Below are 20,687 nucleotides of genomic sequence, written 5' to 3' on the forward strand. Positions count from 1 at the left end.
CATTATTTGCTCTCTTATACACACACACACACACACACACACACACACACACACACACACACACACACACACACACACACACACACACACACACACACACACACACACACACACACACGTTTGCTCTGTTATAGATGGAAAATTTTCTTCTTGATTTAAAAAAAAAAAGAAGCTCCAGTGTAAACATTTCCATTATTGTGTATTTATTAACCTATGATTATGATGATGCCCGACTTTAATTCTTTTGATATTATGTTGATGTAAAAGATGAAGTTAAAAATAGTTTTAAAATAAAAAAGATAGTTTAAAACTCACAGAAACGCATTTAAAAAAAAAAAAAAAACTATTAAAAGGTAAAAAAAACAACAAAACTGTTTGCTGCCATCCTGCGGTCACAACACAGAACTGCATGTAGCTTGTACTTCTAGTGATTAATTTGCACGAAACAAAAACAAATAAAGTAAAATAAAAGTAACCACGTTAGCACACCGACCAATAACAAAAAGAAAGACTTTTGACACTCGACGATGTTAAACGTTTAACATCCAGACAAAGATTTCAGTTGCTGTTGTTTTACTTTGAAAGCGTTAAAAGGAAGTAGTCAACTTTATTAAAGTTGTAAAGTGTAGTTTCTTAATGTGGCCACTGGAGGACAGCAAACACTCGTTATTTTAAATACAGAGTTTAACCGTCATTTCAACGTCAACGGTCAATACTTAGCATCTGAGCTAACAACATGCTACACGCGCGTGCATTGACTGTATTAGAGATTACAGTTAAAGTGTTTACCATATGTACAGCGTAACGCCCTCTTGTGGCTACAGACAGGAACTGCAAAAGTATCGTCTATGGTCAAGTTAACGTCCATTCGAGGCATGACAGCGTACTGCCATTTCCGGTTAAGTTTAAAAAATAAAAGAGCAGCTTCATTAAGAAAAGACGGAATGTTGTCTCCACCAACGTGACAGAAAAGAACACGTAACATATAGACGTACATAAAAAAAAGACCTTTAAAAGTACACTGAACAATAAAACTGCAATTTAAAACAGTTTAGATAAAAATAAAATAAACAGTTTACTGTTAAACTGCTCATGTTATTGCTTGTTTTTGTGAGTCTGATACTAGGATTATTTTTGCATTAAGCTCTTGTTTAAATATTTACCACAAACTAAACTCAAATGTAGTAAATCAGGAAATATTATTAACTATATAAATTACACCATACAGATTAATGTTAAACGTAAGAGGACATATTGTAAAGCAACAAAGCTTCTCAGAAAATATTACTTACTTCTTTGGTTAGTTATTGTGTGCATTTTTTTTTTTCACAATTATTTCATTTCCTGTCGTTTTTGTTGTCTATGCGATATATTTATTTCTTTTCAGAAATGTAAATGCCATGCGTGAAAGCGTTTTTATTCAATTCGAAACAGGTTGGTTTACAAACAAGGATTAAAGTTTTAATGAGTCCTCCACCCTGTAGGTGGCGGTAGTGAGAACATGGGATCATAAAACTGATATTAATGTAGCAGAAGAAGAAGAAGAAGAAGAAGCGTTACGTGCTTCCTGTGGCTGAAGTGTGTGTGACTGATGTTAAACACCTAAAACTCAAAGTTCTAAATGAATATTTGTAAACAGTGACTTTGACGAAGAGGAGGATCTGCTGCTCGTGTTTCAGAGATGAAGTGAGTGTTTGAAACATGAAGAAGAAGAAGTTATGCACGCAGACTCGATGAGTTGTGAATCGTTTATTATTGTTATTTAAGATGTGCACTTGTATTTAATCGCAGGCTCAACATCGATGGCCTGTTGGTGTATTTTCCATATGACTACATTTATCCTGAGCAGTACTCCTACATGCTGGAGCTGAAGAGGACTCTGGATGCGAAGGTGATCATGTCTAATTGCATGCCAAAGGATGCACACACAATAGATTCACTTGCTTTAATTTATAAATCGATTTAAAAGGCGTCAATGTTCACATCTGCACTCTGAAAATTAAGTCTCAATAATACGTTGAGCGTCCGCAGCTGCAGGGCAAGACTTAGAAACTGACTTGAGACAGAAAGACAGAAACGACTTGAGAGGTGAGAAGACAACAGACGAGACAAAAACTGTGAGCAAATATCACAAGAAGACGGAGGACGACACAAACAACACCACCAACATGACTCAGCGTTTAAACGACAGCTCGACGAGAAGCTCCTCCTCTGTTCACGTCCCTGTTTGTTTCATCCGAGCTGTTTCTGTTTCTGTTCAGGGTCATGGAGTCCTGGAGATGCCTTCAGGAACGGGGAAGACCATCTCTCTTCTGTCTCTCATCGTTGCGTATCAAAAGGTGAGTCGGCTGCTTCCCACACAGCCACTAACACAAAAGGCAGCTTTTTCATGGTCGCTTCTCTGTGTCCAGGCGTTTCCCCTGGAGGTGACCAAGCTGATCTACTGCTCGAGGACGGTCCCTGAGATCGAGAAGGTGATCAAAGAAATCACAAAAACCGAAGTTTAATCCCTGCAGTTTCCCCTGTTTTACTTCCTCTTCTGTTTCTAAAAGCTTACGTTGAATATAATCTTTTTTTTTTTTTTCTACATCTGCTGTGTGATCAGGTCGTGGAGGAGCTGAGGAAGTTGATGGAGTTTTATTGCAAACAAACCGGAGAGAGCAACAACTTCCTGGCTCTGGCCCTCTCCTCCAGGAAGAATCTCTGCATCCACCCGGAGGTAAAAAAAAACATCGCTTTTTATAAGAGCAGCGCTGAATCCTCTGCTCTGCTCCGAAGGATGAAATAAAAGTTTCTCGACTCTGACCCTGATTCGTCTGCGTCTCTTCAGGTGAGCGCTCTACGCTTTGGTAAGGAGGTTGATGGGAAGTGCCACAGTCTGACGGCGTCCTACATTCGTGCACAACGCCACAGCAACCCCGAGCAGCCCGTGTGTCGCTTCTACGAGGTGAGAGGTCGTCTGAATTCCAGAAACTACCTAACCGTGCTGAACAGGAGGACGGCGCTCCTCATAAGTTCATATAAGTATTCAAACATTTACCAACATGTGAATTTAGCAGACGTATAAATGTTTTAAACGAGTACAGTTATGGATATAATCAAATCAGCGTTCAGGCTTTAAAACAGACTCTAATATTGATCTGTAGTTTTATTTTCTGTCATCAGATGAACTGATTTTAAACATTAGAAAGCTCCCTGCAGCTGCCTGTATCGCCATGGTAACCAACCTGGTGACTGATATGGATCTGTTTTGGGGTCACGTGACATGTTTTGTCTGCTCACCTGTCGTCCTCTGGATGAACTTCCTCCGGTTGTGAGACGGCCGATTTTAGACTGTCACTCAAACCTCTGACCTTTGACCTTTGACCTCCGACAGGGCTCAAACTGACTCAAAGAGGAAACGTAGCTCTTTCAGATTCAACCCTGTCGTCGGTTGCAGATTGAATGTGATGTCACCTGTGTTTTGTTTTCGCTTCCTGTCTGCAGGAGTTCGATGCCGTGGGCCGACAGGTTCCTCTTCCTGCTGGCATCTACAACCTGGACGACCTGAAGGACTTTGGCCGGAGGAAAGGCTGGTGTCCGTACTACCTGGCACGCTACGCGGTACGTTAGTCGTCTACACACACGAGACACATCGCCCGCCCTCAAACATTCCCCGTTAGTATTTTGGGAAAGGATTTGATGGATGGATTCATCTGAAATCTGAGTTCATTTTTCATCTTTCTTGGGGAATATTTATTGTTTGTCCCGTTCTGCGTTTCTTCTCAGATCCTGCACGCCAACATCGTGGTGTACAGCTACCACTACCTGCTCGACCCCAAGATCGCCGACATGGTATCCAAAGAGCTGGCCAAGAAGTCTGTGGTGGTGTTTGACGAGGCTCATAACATCGGTGAGAGGAGATTCACTCGACTGCCTTTCACTCATGACCAAACGTTTCGTCTTTTCATCCCGCCGCTCTCCGTCTCCCCGCTCAGACAACGTGTGCATCGACGCCATGAGTGTGAACATCACCAGACGCACGCTCGACCGCTGCCAGAACAACGTGGACACGCTTCAGAACACCATACAGAAGTACCGACCTGCGTTTCTTACCGTCTTCAAAGACTTTACAGAACGTGTTTGAACGTCACGCCACTTTTTGACTTCGTCCACGTCATAGAAGAAGAAATCTGAATCCGTCTGATGAGTGTTGTTTGGTTTTGTTTTCCTGTCAGGATCAAAGAGACGGACGCTGCTAAGCTGACGCAGGAGTACCGGCGCCTGGTGGAGGGGCTGAAGGAGGCCAATGTTGCCCGGGAAACGGACGTCTACCTCGCCAACCCCGTGTTACCCGATGAAATTCTCAAAGGTAACGGCCATCAGCAGGACAAACACAAAGTTATCCCTGGTTTTATTCTTCATCATCATCATCATCATCATCGTCCCTCTCTCAGAGGCCGTCCCTGGTACGATCCGAACGGCGGAGCACTTTGTCGGCTTCCTGAGACGTTTCCTGGAGTACCTGAAGTCCCGCCTGAGGGTCCACCACGTGGTGCAGGAGAGCGCCCCGCAGTTCCTCAAAGACATTTTTGAAAAAGTCTGCATCGACCGCAAACCGCTGAGGTCAGAATCACCTTTTACCTGCGTCAGTTTGATAACCTGACACGACCTTTGACCCGGTCAGTCGCTCATTATCCGTCTCTGCAGGTTCTGTGCGGAGCGATTACAGTCGTTACTGCGAACTCTGGAGATCGCCGACATCGCCGACTTCTCAGCTGTCACTCTCATCTCCAGCTTTGCAACTCTGGTCAGCACCTACAGCCAGGGTATGAAAGCTCCGCCCTCTAATCCCGGGCTACGATTGAGTTATGGTGTCTTCTGAGCATGTGCAGACGCGAGACGATAAATATGTAAATGGGCTGTGTTTGACCACGCCCCCTTTCTGTAAGTGCTTTCTCGCTCCATGTCCTATTTGTTTACGGTGAGAAGGCAGACTCACCCACCTGGGGGAGGGGCTACTGCCCTTTGTGATGTCATGAAGGGAACATTTCTGATTGATTTCTTTTCCCTCCCGGCTCTGCTGCAGGTTTTACCATCATCATCGAGCCTTTTGAAGACAGAACTCCGACCATCGCCAACCCGGTGCTGCACTTCAGGTTGGTGGTTAAAACGTCTTCAACAAATCCACCGGAGATGAATGAAGATGTACGATCCTTCTTCTGTTTAAACCTCCTGCTGCTCCCTTTACTGAGCAGCAGTCGTGTAAAAAGCAGGACAGCGTTTCTTCATGCAGTAGACGTGAACGTGACGCTCTGAGCCTCGGGCTGACCTCTCCTTGTCCTCCGTGTCTTCTTTCAGCTGCATGGATCCATCGATAGCCATCAAACCGGTTTTTCAAAGGTTTCAGTCCGTTATCATTACCTCGGGGGTAAGTTGGGTCACTCTTTGTTTCTTCTTGCTCAGGTTACAGACCTGGAACTGTGTTTAACTCCAAACCTGTCAAATCCCAGAGCTGTGTAAAAACAGGTTTATTCCCTTTCAAGTAGTTTAAATAAAGAGAAACATGTTGTTTGTTGAATGTTCGCCGTGTCATGTTTGACCAGGATGCACGCACATGCATGCAAACACAGTGTTTCCTGCAGGAGCTTTGTTTGATGTTTTTTTGTTTGGCCCTCTTCAGACTCTCTCTCCACTCGACATCTATCCCAAAATCCTCGACTTCCGCCCGGTCACCATGGCGTCCTTCACCATGACGCTGGCTCGGACCTGCCTGTGCCCTCTGGTGCGTCTCGACACACCTGCAGCCCGCGAAAAAAAAAAAAAAAACTCCTCGACTGTTTACTGGATCTGTTCGCGGTTATTTGACTCTTTGATTTTTCCTCATTAATCCAGATTGTCGGCAGAGGAAACGATCAGGTGGCGCTCAGCTCAAAGTTTGAGACCAGGGAAGACTTCGGTGAGCAGATCTTTCCTCCTCCTCCTCGTCGTGGATCGTTGCGTCTCAAAGACTTGAAAATGTTCAACTCAGTTCTTAAAAATCAAACGGTGTTGTCATTCTTTTGTTTCCAGCTGTGATCCGTAACTACGGCAACCTTCTGCTGGAGATGTCTGCAATCGTCCCTGATGGCATAGTGGCCTTTTTCACCAGCTACGTGTACATGGAGAACATCGTGGCTTCCTGGTATGAGCAGGTGAGTGTGCAGGTGACACACACACACACACACACACACACACACACACACACACACACACACACACACACACACACACACACACACACACACACACACACACACACACACACACACACACACACACACACACACACAGACTGGAGATGTTGTGCATGCAGAGAAGACCGCGTGTGTGATGCGTGTGTTTGTTTTCAGGGTATCTTGGAGAATATTCAGAGAAACAAACTGATCTTCATCGAGACTCCAGACGCTGCAGAGACCAGCATGGCCTTGGAGAAATACCAGGAGGTCAGTGAGACTCCTGTCCTCTTTCTCCTAATGCATTCAGACTTAAATAATCCAAAGTTAGGATCTATCTATCTGATCTGTTTAGCATAAAGAATAGTCATGGTAATGATATTTCTTCCTGTTCTGATTCTGGTGTGTTTCTCCTTTTTCAGGCATGTGAGAACGGCCGAGGAGCCATCCTCCTGTCGGTGGCCCGGGGGAAGGTGTCTGAAGGAATAGATTTCGGTAAACGATCAGGAAGCTGCAGAGTTTGTAAAAGAGGAAAAACACCCGGCGGGGGGGGGGGGGGGCAAACTGTTATAAACCATCAAACCTTTAGAAGGACATGTGCTGTGAAGTTTAACTCCATTTGTTTTTCTGTTCAGTGCATCACTTCGGCCGAGCAGTCATCATGTTTGGAGTTCCTTATGTTTACACCCAGAGCCGCATCCTAAAGGTCAGAACCATCACTGTGTCCACTCTAAAAAAAAAAACCATTTTTAAAATCCTTAAATTCTCACGTCAAAGATTTGTAAATATGAAAAAGTGTCGTTGTGTCGGACGATTTCCTCATCAATGTTTCCGATGTGTTTCAGGCTCGTCTGGAGTACCTTCGGGATCAGTTCCAGATCAGAGAAAATGACTTCCTGACGTTTGATGCCATGCGGCACGCTGCTCAATGCGTGGGCCGAGCCATCAGAGGCAAGACCGACTATGGACTCATGATTTTTGCTGACAAGGTTTGTGATTTTTTTCTTTAATTTTGGGAGATCCCGTTACAGCCACAGTCTTCATACTTCAGTTTTTTTTACAGGTTGGTGGTTTGAGTGATTTATAGGTGATTGATTAAACGATTCCCTCTCCCGCTCACACAGCGATATGCACGAGCGGACAAACGGGGGAAGCTTCCTCGCTGGATCCAGGAGCACATCAACGACGGCAGTCTGAACCTCACTGTGGACGAAACCGTCCAGCTCTCCAAGCACTTCCTGCGGCAGATGGCTCAGCCTTTCAGACAGGTACGAGTCGAGACCACACAGCTGCAAAAATCTCTGCTGTCGATGACCTGTTTCAACTTAAAGAACCCCCCCCCCCCCTCTCTGCCTTCAGGAGGACCAGCTGGGTCTGTCCCTGTTGACTCTGGAGCAGCTGGAGTCGGAGGAGATGCTGCAGAAAATCAGTCAGATCGCTCATCAGACCTGAAGGGCTCAGAATGTCGTCACCATAGCAACACCCAGGATGCGATTTATGCAGAGTAGCTGATGTGCCAGATGTACGTAGAATCAGTCACTCTGTGAGTCCACAGATGCATCCATCAAGGGAGAACATTTCATACTGTTACGTCCTGTTTGTAAATCTGCTTAGTTTGCCCCGCCCCCTCCCCCGACCACACAGCCAATCACCACACAGCGTTACATGAGCGTGCAGGACTCAGATTGTGCTGACATTTTGTCTTCAGTATTAAAACGTGCTCTCAGACGCACCGACAGGAGAGAGATCCTAATAAATAAAAAAACCTCCCAACATATGACGTGCTGGTTAAACGCACGTTCAGACTTCTGCAAATCTGTGACGACACACGGCGTGTGTGGTCATGGCGTGTCTCTGTGGGTCAATAACAACAGAAATGTTTTTCCATCCGTGGTGTGTAACATCGTCTGTCATACAGGCAAGACTACTTTTAGTTTTCTTTGCTGCTGCAGCTGTAAAAACACGTTTTTGTTTTTTATACTGAACACGACTGTTTGTGTTTCTGCTCATCAACAGTTTGAATACACATGTTTGTTTTCAGCTTTGGACTCTGTGTGTGTTTTTGTTATCTGAACCTGGAGGCCTTTCAGTCCAGAACAAGGATCTGGGAGTGTCACCCACCTAGGGGGAGGGGCTACGGCCCCTTTGTGATGTCATGAAGGGAAAATGTGTCCACACAAACGAGCACTTAAAAGAGGTTTTATAGTATATTTATTTCATCTTAAATTTGCAAATATAAAACACAACCATTCAAATGAAGCGAAAATAAACAAAGCATGAGAGGAAATACAGGTCCTACATATTCTTATACCACTGTGTACGTAACGTTCTTCCTATAGTAACTAACATAGTGCGACTTACAGAAAACAGCAGAGAGACCTTCTACCACAGATAATAAACGATCAGTCGATGATCCGTCCAGACAAACGAGCACGTGGAAGTAAACCTTAAAGGAGTTTTTTTTTTTTTTTGGAATGAAATCCGTGAAGGTTGAATGTTTTTTTTTTTTTTTTTTTCACCCTAACATCAAACGGGAGAAATGTTTCCTTCACGCAGCGATGGAGTCACATGTTCACGTCTTCAGGAACAAGTTAAGACATGTCGGCGCCTGAATGTGTGAAAAGTCCTCCTGGTGTGAGTTTGTGCTGCTTCACAGGAAGTGTTTGATTCACGCTCCTCCTCCTCCTCCTGTTTCTGAAACGCCGGAGGAGTCAGAAACGCTTGGAGTGAATGCAGCAGCTCAGTCAAGTCTTACTGTTCCACTGAAATGTGTTATACGACATGTCATTCATTGTCGAGGTTAAAAACAGACCACGCGGTCGGCAATGTGCAAAAGTCTTCAAGGAGTCTTTTAAAGTCCGAGACGCGTCCGTCATATTGAAACGGTTCAGATGAGAACGAGGACGTTGAAGTTCATTAACAGCGCGTCCTCGTTCTCGTCACGTGGACGAACGACGCAGACACACGTCATGTTTCACAACACGAAAAATACAAGATTGACCTGCAATTTTTTTTTTTTTTTTTAAAGGCAAAAAGTCATTTTCATTTAAAAGCCTTCATCTGTATAAACTTTAGAGATGAAATCGTCCTCGTTGACGAAACACATTTTTAAAAAGTGTCCCGTCTTTTGATCACAGTGCAAACAGCTTCCTGTCCTTCAGGATTCAAACAGTTTATCTCGCCTGCTCCTCTTCATTCAAAATAAATAACGTCAAAAACAAACGTACCTAAAAGGGAACAGTGGCCACTTTAAATCTTTTAACTTTTGTTAACCTGTTAAAACATTTTTTTAAATAAAGTTTTTTTTCTTACAGAATAAAAGCAGACGTTAGTTCAGGTAGTCTTACGGGGCGCGTCGTGTAAACAAATATATTTCTTTATAAAACATTTTATTATTTTACTTGTTTAAGTTCAAAGTTAACTTCAGATTTAAAATCTATATTTGTTAACAAACTTAAACCAGGAAGGAAAGATGTGATTTCCAGCTGAGAGGGAGGAAGTGATGACGGTGCATTTTTTTAATGAGGGGTCTTTAAACACTTCTGAGGTCAAAGGCAGGGTTGGACGTTTTTGAAAACTAGCATGATTTTAAATGTAGCATAACATTAAAGCCACGCCCCCTCACAAGCTCGAGCGCCGTTGTTCAAGCTGATAGACAGGGAGGCGTGTGATTGGTTCATCAGATCGGTACCTCGTGGCAGACGTCGGTCGAAGTTTTTACAGACTGCTACAGATGACGGATTTTCTTTGTTTGTTTTTCAGAGCACCTGTGTTATTAATGTCTGTCAGGACCTAAAATCAACCAAAATCTAAAAAAAAATAATCTTACCAACCCCGCCTTTAAAGTTTGAACATGAGAGGAGTGTGTCTGTGTGTGTGTGTGAGAGAGCGTGTGTGTGTGTGTGTGTGAGAGCGTGTGTGTTAGCTGGTCCCGCTGAATGAACCTCTTCTCGTCAGGCTCTGCGTGCTCGAGCTCAGACCTCGGGCGTCCGTCAAATGGCTCGACTGAGGAACAAAAGAAAGAAATAATAATAATAACAACGAGGTAAACACGGCGCCAAAGAACTCGCTGAATTAAAAACTGAAGGTCTCGCATGATGTCATCACCGTCAGCCTGATGTGATCAGCTCACCTTGTCTCCGTCTCGACTCTCTCTGGCTTCGACATTCAACACGTTCAAAGAGTTCGCCCTCTTCATCCTGAAATAAAGCAGAAAAATATCAGGACAAATAAAAAAAAACCACATTCTTTGATTTGACGCAGCTGAAAACCGTAAATATTACCCAGCATTCCTCGGGGTTGTTTCCTCCATTCCGACTCCTTTCAGCTTGCGCACTAGCTTTTCGCTGCTTCTGCGTATCGATTCTCTGAGCTTGGTGAAGGAGCCGCTGCGCTTCAGGTTGCCGAGTCCGTCCTGTCCGGAGCTGCCGTCCTCAGCACCCGACCAGCTGGGACGTCCGTCCCCTGAAAAAAACAAAACAAAGAAAAGGTAAAAAAATAACTGTGTGTTTACCCGTGTTGGACTTTCTTCACTAAAACTTGTAATGATTTAAATCTCCCTGGTTCACTTTTTTTGTGACTTTAAATGATCGAGGCTGGCTCTCTCGGTTTCGTTACCTTCTACAGATCCAAACTCTTTTTCGTGTGCTCTGGTCAGGATCTCTTTGTAGAGCGCTTCAGCTTGTCTGTACTTCCCCTGCTTCAGGTAACACGACGCCTGAGGAGGAACAGAGAAAAGACATGAGACTGCTGGTTCAGCTCTGCTGTCACAGGGACAGATACTGATGGACCTGTGTTTATAAGCCGCTCCTGTGAAGTCTGCACAGTCCAGTGTCTCTGCAGACTGATGCATGCGTCCCTGGATGTGCACACGTCACACACGCTGGTCCTCACCAGGTTGTTCTTGGTCTTGGCCACGTTGGCGTCGTCTGGTCCCAGTTTGCTCTGGTAGATGTGCAGAGCGCGCTCGTAGTACTGCTCCACCTCCTGGTACTTGCCCTGGTTCTGACACAGCAGAGCCAGGTTGTTCAGCTGCTTCGCCACATCTGGGTGGTCTGTACCGAGAACCTGAGGGGCATCCAGACACAAAAACACACACTTTCACCCTCTCCACATCTGGGATGAAAGCCAACACAAGGTTCACGCTTTATCTGCTCGGCCTTTCGCCTCGCTGCGATTATATTTTCTCTTCTTCGCCGTTATCTTCATCTTATCTCCACCGGGTTGAATCTCAGTCAGAGTCACCGGCACATGTACGGACACACCTCCTGACTCAATCTTTTAAATGTGATTTAGGAGTTTGGTAAAGCTGAGGTTAGCTTTCTCACTTTCTCTCTGATCTGCAGCGCTCGTTTACACAGCGGCTCCGCCTCCTTGTATTTCCCTCTCTTGCCGTAAAGCACCGCCAGGTTGTTCAGTGTTGCTGCCACCTGCAAAAAAAGCACAGAAACACACACAATGTACATTTAATGACGACTTCATGTGTCCGATTATTTTCTTTGGTTGGTGTCCATCAACAGGCAGAGCTGCAAGTATACATTATAAAACATCAATAAGATGTTTCAAATGCAGACCAGCTTAGATTCAGTTCATGATGATGTGATCTCACACTAATCTAATCATAGTTTTAATATCTTACTGAAGAGGGAAACTTACAGCTGGATGGTCCATACCCAGAGTTTTCTCTCTGATCGCCAACGCGTCATTCAGCAGGTTCGCTGCTTCTTTGTATTTGTTCTGGTCTCTGAGGAGAAAAATGACAAATGTTAATTAATTTTTTTGAGGGTTTCCTCTTCATGTCCGAGTGTAAAAACAGAAACCATGAACAGACCACTCACCTGTACACCAGGGCCAGTATGTTTAGCATGGTGGCTACGTCTGGGTGGGTGTGTCCTGAAGACTTCTCCAGGTCCTCCAAAGCCTGTTCAGAATATTTACTTCAATCAGGAAACATCGTTTAAAGGAGCAGCGTGTAACTCGGACACCTAGTGTTTAAAATGGGAACTGCAGTCCAGAACACAAGCTGTCTCTCCCTGCGCCTCCTCTCCAGGACACGCTGGCTGTTTACATGACGTGTAGTACATCCCTCTGCTGTGTGTATGAGCCTCCCTCACCTGCTTGCAGAGCGGTACAGCCACCTCGTAGCGTCCCTGGGAGGCGTACTGGATGACCAGGTTGTGGAGCGTTCGGAGCCGGGCAGGGATCTCGTAGCCGCCCTGCTGGGCTGCAGCTGCGGCGCTGCTGTGATGAGGCTGCGACACTTAAAAAAAAAAAAAAAAAAAGAGCAGAGATGTAAAGACAGATACGACTTAAGCACAAGATAACTGTAAAAGCATCCCTGAAGCTGACTTTCCCCCTCCTGTGCAGTCGGCTCATTATCACTGAAGAGATGGAAATGTAACGTCACAGCTTGAAATGTCTCTGCTGTGAGTGAAAGAGTGCTAACTCCATTTATGTGCAGCAGGAACAACAACAACAACAGGAGTCGAGGAGACTTGTTGGTGTCAGTTCTGATCAATTCACCCAAAAACCTCCTGAAGAAATCAAAGTAACCGGAGCGAATCAGAGAGACTTCGATCACACGTGAAGAAGAACTCACTCTGCGACTGCTCCTCGTCCTCGGTGGGAAAGAGGTCGTCCAGAGACTCCTTGTTAGCAGACGTGTCTTTGTCCTCCTGAAAAGAGAGACGAGTGCAGTCGTATCACCTCGACATGAATCAATGTGTTTAAATAAAGACCAGAGGTCTGGTGACTCGTCATCATCATCACTCTCATAAACACACTTTAAGCTTCCTGTCAGCAACCAAACCGAGCGATCAGCAGCCGAACAGATAAAACTATCAGGAGTCCGAATCACGCCGTACAGCCGTCACGTGTGCACCTTACCAGAGTAGTGCAAAGACTGATTTATCAGCACGGGGACTGATCGAACTGATTACTGATCACTGTCATCTCACAGGAAGTGCGTGGCGTCACGGAATGAAACTAGAAACGTGTGAACATGAGAGTGTTCATCCCTGCAGATTGTGCTGAACGATCCTCTGCGTTGTCGTCACGGTAACAGCAGAATAAACATCCACATGCAAACAGCTTGCAAACAACGGGCTGAAGGCGCTCGCAGAGTCATGTTTGCGTAGAGTCCGGTCACGTGAGTCTGCACTTCACACGCTCTGTTTGTCAACAGACACATGAACACACACACACACACACACACACACACACACACACACAGATATGTGTGTGTGTGTTCAGGTGGTTGGTCGTCTCCTCACCAGCTGCGGCTCCTCCAGGTCATACTTGCGTATGGAGGACATGAACTGCAGGTGTTTGTTCTGCTCCTCCAGGGTGACCACCTCCTGCTCCCGATCCTGCAGCCTCTGCTGAGCTCCGGCCAGCTCGTCCCTCAGCCACTGGTTCTCCTGACACAGACGACGAACCTGAGCAGGAAAGACGGGGGGAGAGAGAAGGATGGTCGAGCAGAAGAGTAAGGGAGAGATGTGAGAGGGGAGGAAATAGAAACAGGAAGGGAAAACACAGGGAGGAAGAGATGAGAGGTGATGAGATAGAGGCAGGAAGAGACGGAATAAACGGAGTCAGAGTGTAAAAAAACAAAAGAGCGAGGAGGAGGAGGTGGAAACACGACGAAGAGGAACTTGTGCTGCATGATCAACATTTCCACCTGGCAGACGTCTTTTTTTTATTCTCCTGCAGAAACTAACCTGAGCACGCAGCTTCTGCTTCTCCGCCTCCAGAGAACCCAGGTGAGCCGACAACGCCATCATCACCTGGAGGGACGAGACGCTCGTTACGACATCACAAATAAAAACAAGACAGAAAGAAAAAAAACACAGGATGAAGTTAAAGAAGAGACTGCAAAGCACATCTTTTACACTTGTTCATTTTCTCTGTTTTTAATTTATCTGCCATTTCTTATGTTCCTGTTTGATGCATTTTTTTCTACACTTTTATATTTTTATCTAATTTAATTGTGTGATTTATTTTGTGTCACACTGTAAAATGTCTCTGGCATGCGAGATGAATAAAGAATGATCTTATCTTAACTTCACGTCTCTTTTTAAGCTGCTGGATTATTCAGATTTAAGACATGTTTATATTGTTGCTGTGTTCGTCTTCCTTCAAGTGTTTCTTTACGGTTGCATGTTTGCATGACTCATCGTTATTGGTCGTCTGTGCTTATAACAATCAGTAGCAGAAAAAAAAAACAAAAAAAAAAACAAGAATCTAAAAGAGGTGATCCTGCAGGTCCCATAAAGACTTTCATGTAAACAGTACTCAAACACAGAGGACTAAACGAGTCCCTGTTCTCACCTGAGCCTCACTCAGACCCAGCTCTATCCTCTCCAGTGATTGGCGGATGATGCTGGTCTTCTCCTGCTCCACGCTGCCGCTCTCTGCGGGCTCCTGAAGGCTCTCCAGCAGGCTGCAGTTCTCCCCTCGCAGCGCCTCCAAACCTGCGATCACCTGCTGCGTGCTGCACAGAATCTCATCTGCCGACAACATGGCTCCGACTCTGAGCTTCGTCCTGACGCGAGAACCGACCTGCGAACGGCACGGAGAGAAGAACACATGACGGGTAGAACAAAGGCTTTAGTAGGTCCACTTGTCATCTATATTTATATTTTCATCTTATATATATTTTTTTTAAAATATTTCTAGTGTTCGTCTCAGACGTGGCTCAGAGAGAAACATGTTTTCTGTGTGTCCAGCACATGTTGAAAATATATCAATAAAGATGATTTTGACTTTGATGTTCATGAAACATGATGTCATTAACATGGTTTGTTGCAGTAATAAAAACCATTATTACCATAATAACCATTATTACCATTATCATGCTGTAAGCAGCAGGAGTGGGTTCAGTTACTAGACGTCAGTGAGGGAACATTTAACATGAGCAGAATAATGAAGAGTGCGGGTGGCAGCTGCACAATGTCAGTGAAAGTGACAGAAGAAGTAAAACTCGAGCTGTGGATGGTTATTCAAACTGTCAGCAAACACACACACACACACACACACACACACACACACACACACACACACACACACACACACACACACACACACACACACGCTGGTTTTCAGCTTCCTGTTTTTTGTCTGTTCGAAGCAAAAATTCTGACCGCTGAAGATGGCACAAAGAGCCGAACACAGAAGTAGTTTCATTACCTGCAGTAACAACATGCAGACGGCGTTTCACTTTTTCCAATCACACATAATCAGATAATCAATACGAACACGAAGGGACACAAACAACAACTAAACGAACGTGAGAAGAGAAATCTGTCAACCAAGGGAAGGTTGTTGTTAAATGACACATGGACAGTGTTTTGAGTTGTGGCAGCTGAGGGGAAAATTAACCCTTTAAATGATTAATTATAAATTATTAAACAGACTATATACTGTGATAAATGAATTGATGAATAATTGTACATGGTCCATTCGTTAAAGAAGAAGGAGAGGCCAAATGTGTGTCATGAGGATACACCACTTTACATGTTGACTCTGCTCCATGTCACACAAAGTGAAAGTGTATTCTCTCATTAATATAACACTGAAGATCAGAAAATAACAAGAATAGACTCTAAATTATTCTTTACGTTTTCATTATTTAATGAAGTTATTTCGATTACATGTCCATGAAGCTGCACAGAGAGCTCATCACTAAGGCTGAATATATTTTACATTTTAAACTGCATGCCACGGATCTTTGACTTTGTTTGCAAAACAACCTGATCAGTCTTTTTTTTATTGCATTTGACCTTTTGACCTCTTGTCTGATTTCAGCACATCTCTGTTTCTTCTTCGGAGCGCTTTTATTTCTAGTCTGAAACAGTATTTTTAATGCTTTTAAATCCAAAATATTTAAAACATGAAGAGTGCCAGACATCATGAATAAGGTTAGTAGGTTAATCGTATTCATGGAGTTTAATGTGACATCGCTGTGGGCTCAACAGGCCAGGGGCTGAAAGGAAATATTATTATTGTCGCCTTTCTTTTTTTTTTTATAGTAATTAAAAATAAATAAAATCGATTACTGCTGCATTTATTTATCCGACTTGTTTAGCTTGCTACAGGATGTAAACAAAGACAGACACATCAACACTAAGTTATTTATAGCCTACCTGCTAAGTCCAGGCTGCTGCGGCGGCGTGGTTCCGTCTTATTCTCCAATCTGACCGGATGTTTTGATTTTCATATAAAAAGTTAAACCTGTCAGAAACAGCTCGACATTTCGGGCTCTTTGTTTCTCTCTGTTTATGAGTCGCTGCTGAACAGGTGGGACAGAAGCTGTAAATTATTCACCTGCTGCCTCCTCGGCTCGCAGCTCCTCCTGTCATCACAGATTCATTAGCATCAAGTTCACCGCAGTAACGTCAGATATCCGGTTCTCGCCTTCAAAGTAAAAGCCTTAAAGAGGGCATCAATGTGTGGACAAACGCTCCCAGAACATGTGTATTTATTTGTTTCACATTTGTTATAAATAGACGATTTAAGATATTAATTTTTTTTTCTTCAAATTTTCCAATAAACGTTGTTTTCATCATTTCATTTAATGGCAGGTAATTTAATCAGCATTATATAAACTAGGCAACAATACCACAGAACAGTACATCACAAAAACATAGCCACACCGGAAACACAGCAAATTTGTTTAATTAAAGTAAAAAATACACATGTCATAATTAACAAGAGTTTTCAGTTCTAAGAATGAAGTTAGAAACAAATATTCACTCAAGTACTGCAGAGGTTATTATTACAGTCTAATTATTTCTACTGTTTGCCATTTAATTGGCAAATATATACACATATTGTATATATTAACACAATGCTATTTTAGGACACAACATGCTGTATCTAATTTATTTCATAAACATCAGTCACACACTAATTACTTGTAAATGTTCATCAAGTCAAAGTTACATTTGTTCTTCACATTTAATGAATCACATGCTTGTTATTGTCTGTTCTAAAGTCAGGTATGAAGTTCAACTTTTTATTTGTCGAAATGTGTTCGCCTGCAACTAAAAATTAGCTGCTTTTATTCTGAAGGCCAAATCGCCTGACTTCCTGGATTTATACAGGTCTGTCCCCCGTGGCTTGATGCAGCTGAAGGGCTTACCTGATCCCATAATTCCCATCATGCACTGCGCCAAGGGGGCTGTCCGTCCCGGGACAAGGCCACCTATCTGTGGAAGAGGTGAACTTCCTTCTGTCTGTGGTTATTATTCATGACACGTCATCAGTGGTATTCAGATACATCATCTTATACATCATCTTTCTTTAAAGATCATTAGTGATAAATACTGGATACAAACTATGAATGCATATTAATTTATAGACATTAATTTATTTATCTAATAGGCTCAATGAATAGCCTGTATTTATGTTCTATTGTAATCATATTCATACACACTACAGGCTATAACTTACCTGACTTTGCTAAACATGTATATGATTTATTTCGTATTTATTAATACTAATACATTAGAGCTAGTGTGTGACATTTTAAATATTTTGAAAATAATATCTTTGTAAACTTAGCCAGTTGTTTCCTTGTTGTCAGATGTGAAGGTGTTCCTGCAGTGGGAATAACTGGGAGGTCCATGTGAGGTTTCAGTGTGGACCAAGCTTGAGGCTTATTAATGTCCCATCAGCTCAGCCTGTGCAGGACGAGGGTTCGGGCAAACAATGAATTTAAGTCACTCTAAGAAGTTATTAGGAGAGCTTAACATGAGGCGAACACAGTGTGGAGAGAGGATCACAGTTTACACCAACATACACATGAGGGGAAAATAACTTTATTGGAGAAGAGAGAAAGCAAATTAATATGAACAATTTTTCATTTTTTAAAACGCTGCAGTTGTCTTTTCTGTTGTTTTTTTTGGGGGGGGGGGGTGTTAAGATCTTTTAGAGTCAGTAGTCCTATTACTGGCTGGCAGGTTTGCTATTAAGCTGTTTAAATATAAAAGATCAATTAAAAGATCCATCCATATAATAATAACTCTACATTTCCCTCACCTCGGGTTTTGGTTGTTAGAAATGACACAATTCAAAACTGTAAGTGACGTCAGGTGCAACAACTTTCTGTAGATGGCGCTGTCTCCTTTATGCACGCAGCGACAGCTCACACGTTTAACTCTACTGAGTTATTCTAACAGAAGGTTTTCAATGCACTGAGTGTAAAAGTTCAATGAGACAAACCTCATAAAACTTCAGAAACACTTCAAAAAATTAAGAAGATAGAGGAAACGTGTGTGTGTGTGTGTGTGTGTGTGTGTGTGTGTGTGTGTGTGTGTGTGTGTGGGTGTGTGTGTGTGTGTGTGTGTGGGTGTGGTGCTGCATGTGCCTGTCTGTGACAGTTATATGAGCAGGTTGATGGATGGCTCAGCTGTCATGTCTGCAGAGAAGCATCAACAACTGACATGGTGGCTGAGCAGGCAGAGTGCTGCCATATAAAGTCATCGGTCCCCGGGGAAACTCCTCCAGGTCTCTGTGGTCCAACCCGCCTCCTGATCAACACGCACACACACACCCACAAGGGTCGGGTTTGGGATCAGGGTCAGGGGGTCAAATGCTCAGGCTCATGAAAGGTCTGAAAAGTCTGTCCTCGAATCAGAGCAGCTGATCGATCGAGGCTCAGTGAAAGGAAAGAGTCGGAGGAGAGCACATCCTGCACGTTTGTTGTTTTTTCTCTCTCAATCTTTCCCGACTTTCAAATTAACTTTTAGCATTCAGAAACAGAAAGAAAGAGGCGTTCACTCGATGTAGTTTTATGGTGTTAAAACAAAATGAAGAAATTCTCTAAAACAAAACAAAAAGAAACGGATCCCTACTTTTAAATTATACACACACTCCTGCATTAACAGTGATGCATCTTTATTATCTCTAAAAGAAAACAAGAGCAGCAACGACAACATCGACTGTTGTCATCTTTAACGCCTGAAGCTGCTGCGTCTGGATATAAGACAACATGATTTACAGCTGGATCAATAAAACAGCCTTTTTTATATATTTACAGAGGAAACCTTTACAATGAGTGATACAAAGACACAAAGATAATATGTACATAATCTGTATATTATCTGTACACTAGTATAAGCATTTTCCTCTGCACCTTAATCTGTATATTTAATACTCTGAATACACTTATATTTATAGCATTTATTTATATTTATAGCTTCCCAATAATCCATCCAGCCATATATACCTCTGTAAATTTTGTAATCACTGTACATATTTAGCACGAACTCTTGCACTTTCTGCTTATTTGCACTTCTGGTGAGATGTCAAACCTCATTTCGTTACACTATACTTGTATATGTGTAATGACAATAAAGTTGAATCTCATCTCATCTCATCTCATTCAGAGTACGAGCTGCTTCTTCAGAGTTCCCCGTAGACTGAACTGGTTTCAAAATGTGTTTATCCCCATAGTGTCATAAGGGATTATAAATAGTGATAAATAAGGCAGGATAGGCGCTGGACTATAATTTGTATTTGCATGTTTGCACTGGTGTTTTAAAAGCCTTTTGATAATCTTAATTTTATTGGGACATGTTTCAAAATGTTTCTTTTTATGGCTGCAGCATGTGGAGCCCAAGAGAAATATAAGTCTGATTAAAAAAAGAATGAATATGAAGACTCTGTTACAAACTGTTGAAATGTTTGAAGTGAAATATTAGCATGCAACATACCTCTTAACATGTGAAGTCAATGACGATTCAATGATGCAGGGTGCACACCCATCGTATGTGTTTAAACTCTGTATTGATTTGTGTATATAACAGTGTAGGGTACGTTTACGTTTGTTGCACACATAAATAGACGTTTTTTTAACCAAACTAAAATCAGAGAGAACTCTCTCGCTCTGTTGTCTTGTTAAAATGTGCAGAGACACCAAAACTTTCCCGTTAACCTCGAAGGGTCAGAGTTCATTCTTTCTCCACCTCCGACCCTGCTGCAGAAAATAGACAACACTTTATTATCCCGAGCAATAAAATGATTAATGTTACTTTAAAGTCAGAGTTACAGTGTCTATAAATGAACGAGACCGACCCGCTGAGCTGTTTTCTTCTCATAACTTTCAGCAGGTTTTAATTGTTTTCTGATGCCGACGACGACGCTGTAATAAGTCCTGAGTTTCCATGTGTGGGAACATAAACTGTTAAGTGAAAAGCTAAGCCTGGCTAAGTCACTTCAGCCTTTTAAATCTCTTCATAAACCCTGCTGACCTTTATTATTATAACTGTGAACGCTCTCTGGGTGCAGCGTTTCCATTTAATGGTGAAATCACGTTTGATTCACTTTTGTGCTCTGAAAAAACATCTGAAACATTCTGATAATTATAAAACACGTGAGACGTTTTATTTAGTATTTGTTTCACACTTTCATGAACAGTGCAACCTTTTGTTTTTTAAATCTCTCTCTCTCTATCACACACTCACTCACACACACACACACACACACTTGGTA

At 43.0% G+C, this 20,687-nt stretch overlaps 2 protein-coding genes across 4 annotated transcripts; one reads left to right on the forward strand and one right to left on the reverse strand.

The window, feature by feature from the left end:
* Window positions 1-1,531: 1,531 nt before the first annotated feature.
* On the forward strand, window positions 1,532-8,234 carry ercc2 (excision repair cross-complementation group 2). The gene is made up of 23 exons (XM_079354123.1): window positions 1,532-1,686; window positions 1,792-1,891; window positions 2,262-2,339; window positions 2,412-2,474; window positions 2,606-2,719; window positions 2,831-2,947; window positions 3,487-3,603; window positions 3,769-3,892; window positions 3,978-4,074; window positions 4,218-4,351; window positions 4,437-4,605; window positions 4,690-4,808; window positions 5,069-5,138; window positions 5,341-5,410; window positions 5,663-5,764; window positions 5,875-5,938; window positions 6,052-6,173; window positions 6,372-6,464; window positions 6,617-6,689; window positions 6,830-6,900; window positions 7,040-7,183; window positions 7,319-7,462; window positions 7,554-8,234. Exons 1-23 carry the CDS (start codon window positions 1,682-1,684, stop codon window positions 7,644-7,646), a joined length of 2,283 nt encoding a protein of 760 aa, XP_079210249.1. The 5' UTR covers window positions 1,532-1,681; the 3' UTR covers window positions 7,647-8,234.
* A 486-nt stretch (window positions 8,235-8,720) lies between these two features.
* klc3 (kinesin light chain 3) lies at window positions 8,721-16,602 on the reverse strand. 3 transcript variants are annotated; one of them, XM_079354125.1, is made up of 15 exons: window positions 16,518-16,565; window positions 16,337-16,386; window positions 14,523-14,753; window positions 13,913-13,978; window positions 13,466-13,630; window positions 12,793-12,868; window positions 12,308-12,453; window positions 12,032-12,114; window positions 11,850-11,937; window positions 11,522-11,623; window positions 11,088-11,261; window positions 10,812-10,911; window positions 10,478-10,658; window positions 10,327-10,393; window positions 8,721-10,199 (listed from the first exon to the last, which is right to left on the reverse strand). In XM_079354125.1, the coding sequence occupies exons 3-15, from the start codon at window positions 14,712-14,714 to the stop codon at window positions 10,116-10,118; spliced, it is 1,524 nt and encodes a 507-aa protein (XP_079210251.1). In that variant the 5' UTR covers window positions 14,715-14,753; window positions 16,337-16,386; window positions 16,518-16,565; the 3' UTR covers window positions 8,721-10,115. The 3 variants fall into 3 exon arrangements, with proteins under 3 accessions (XP_079210251.1, XP_079210252.1, XP_079210250.1); XM_079354126.1 differs by lacking the exon at window positions 16,337-16,386 and having other exon boundaries at window positions 16,518-16,602; XM_079354124.1 differs by having other exon boundaries at window positions 16,337-16,583.
* Between the last annotated feature and the right edge of the window lie 4,085 nt (window positions 16,603-20,687).

This window comes from Symphodus melops (assembly GCF_947650265.1).
Source record: "Symphodus melops genome assembly, chromosome: 10".
NCBI classification, from domain to species: Eukaryota; Metazoa; Chordata; class Actinopteri; order Labriformes; family Labridae; genus Symphodus; species Symphodus melops.

Coding starts and splice junctions, on each gene's coding strand:
- ercc2 (XM_079354123.1), top strand. Junction 5,139..5,340: donor AACCCGGTGCTGCACTTCAG/GTTGGTGGTTAA, acceptor GTCTTCTTTCAG/CTGCATGGATCCATCGATAG. Junction 5,939..6,051: donor TGAGACCAGGGAAGACTTCG/GTGAGCAGATCT, acceptor TTTTGTTTCCAG/CTGTGATCCGTAACTACGGC.
- klc3 (XM_079354126.1), bottom strand. CDS start 14,714: ATGTTGTCGGCAGATGAGATTCTGTGCAGCACGCAGCAGGTGATCGCA. Junction 12,869..13,465: donor ACCTGGAGGAGCCGCAGCTG/GTGAGGAGACGA, acceptor CTCTCTTTTCAG/GAGGACAAAGACACGTCTGC. Junction 12,454..12,792: donor GGACGAGGAGCAGTCGCAGA/GTGAGTTCTTCT, acceptor TTTTTTTTTAAG/TGTCGCAGCCTCATCACAGC.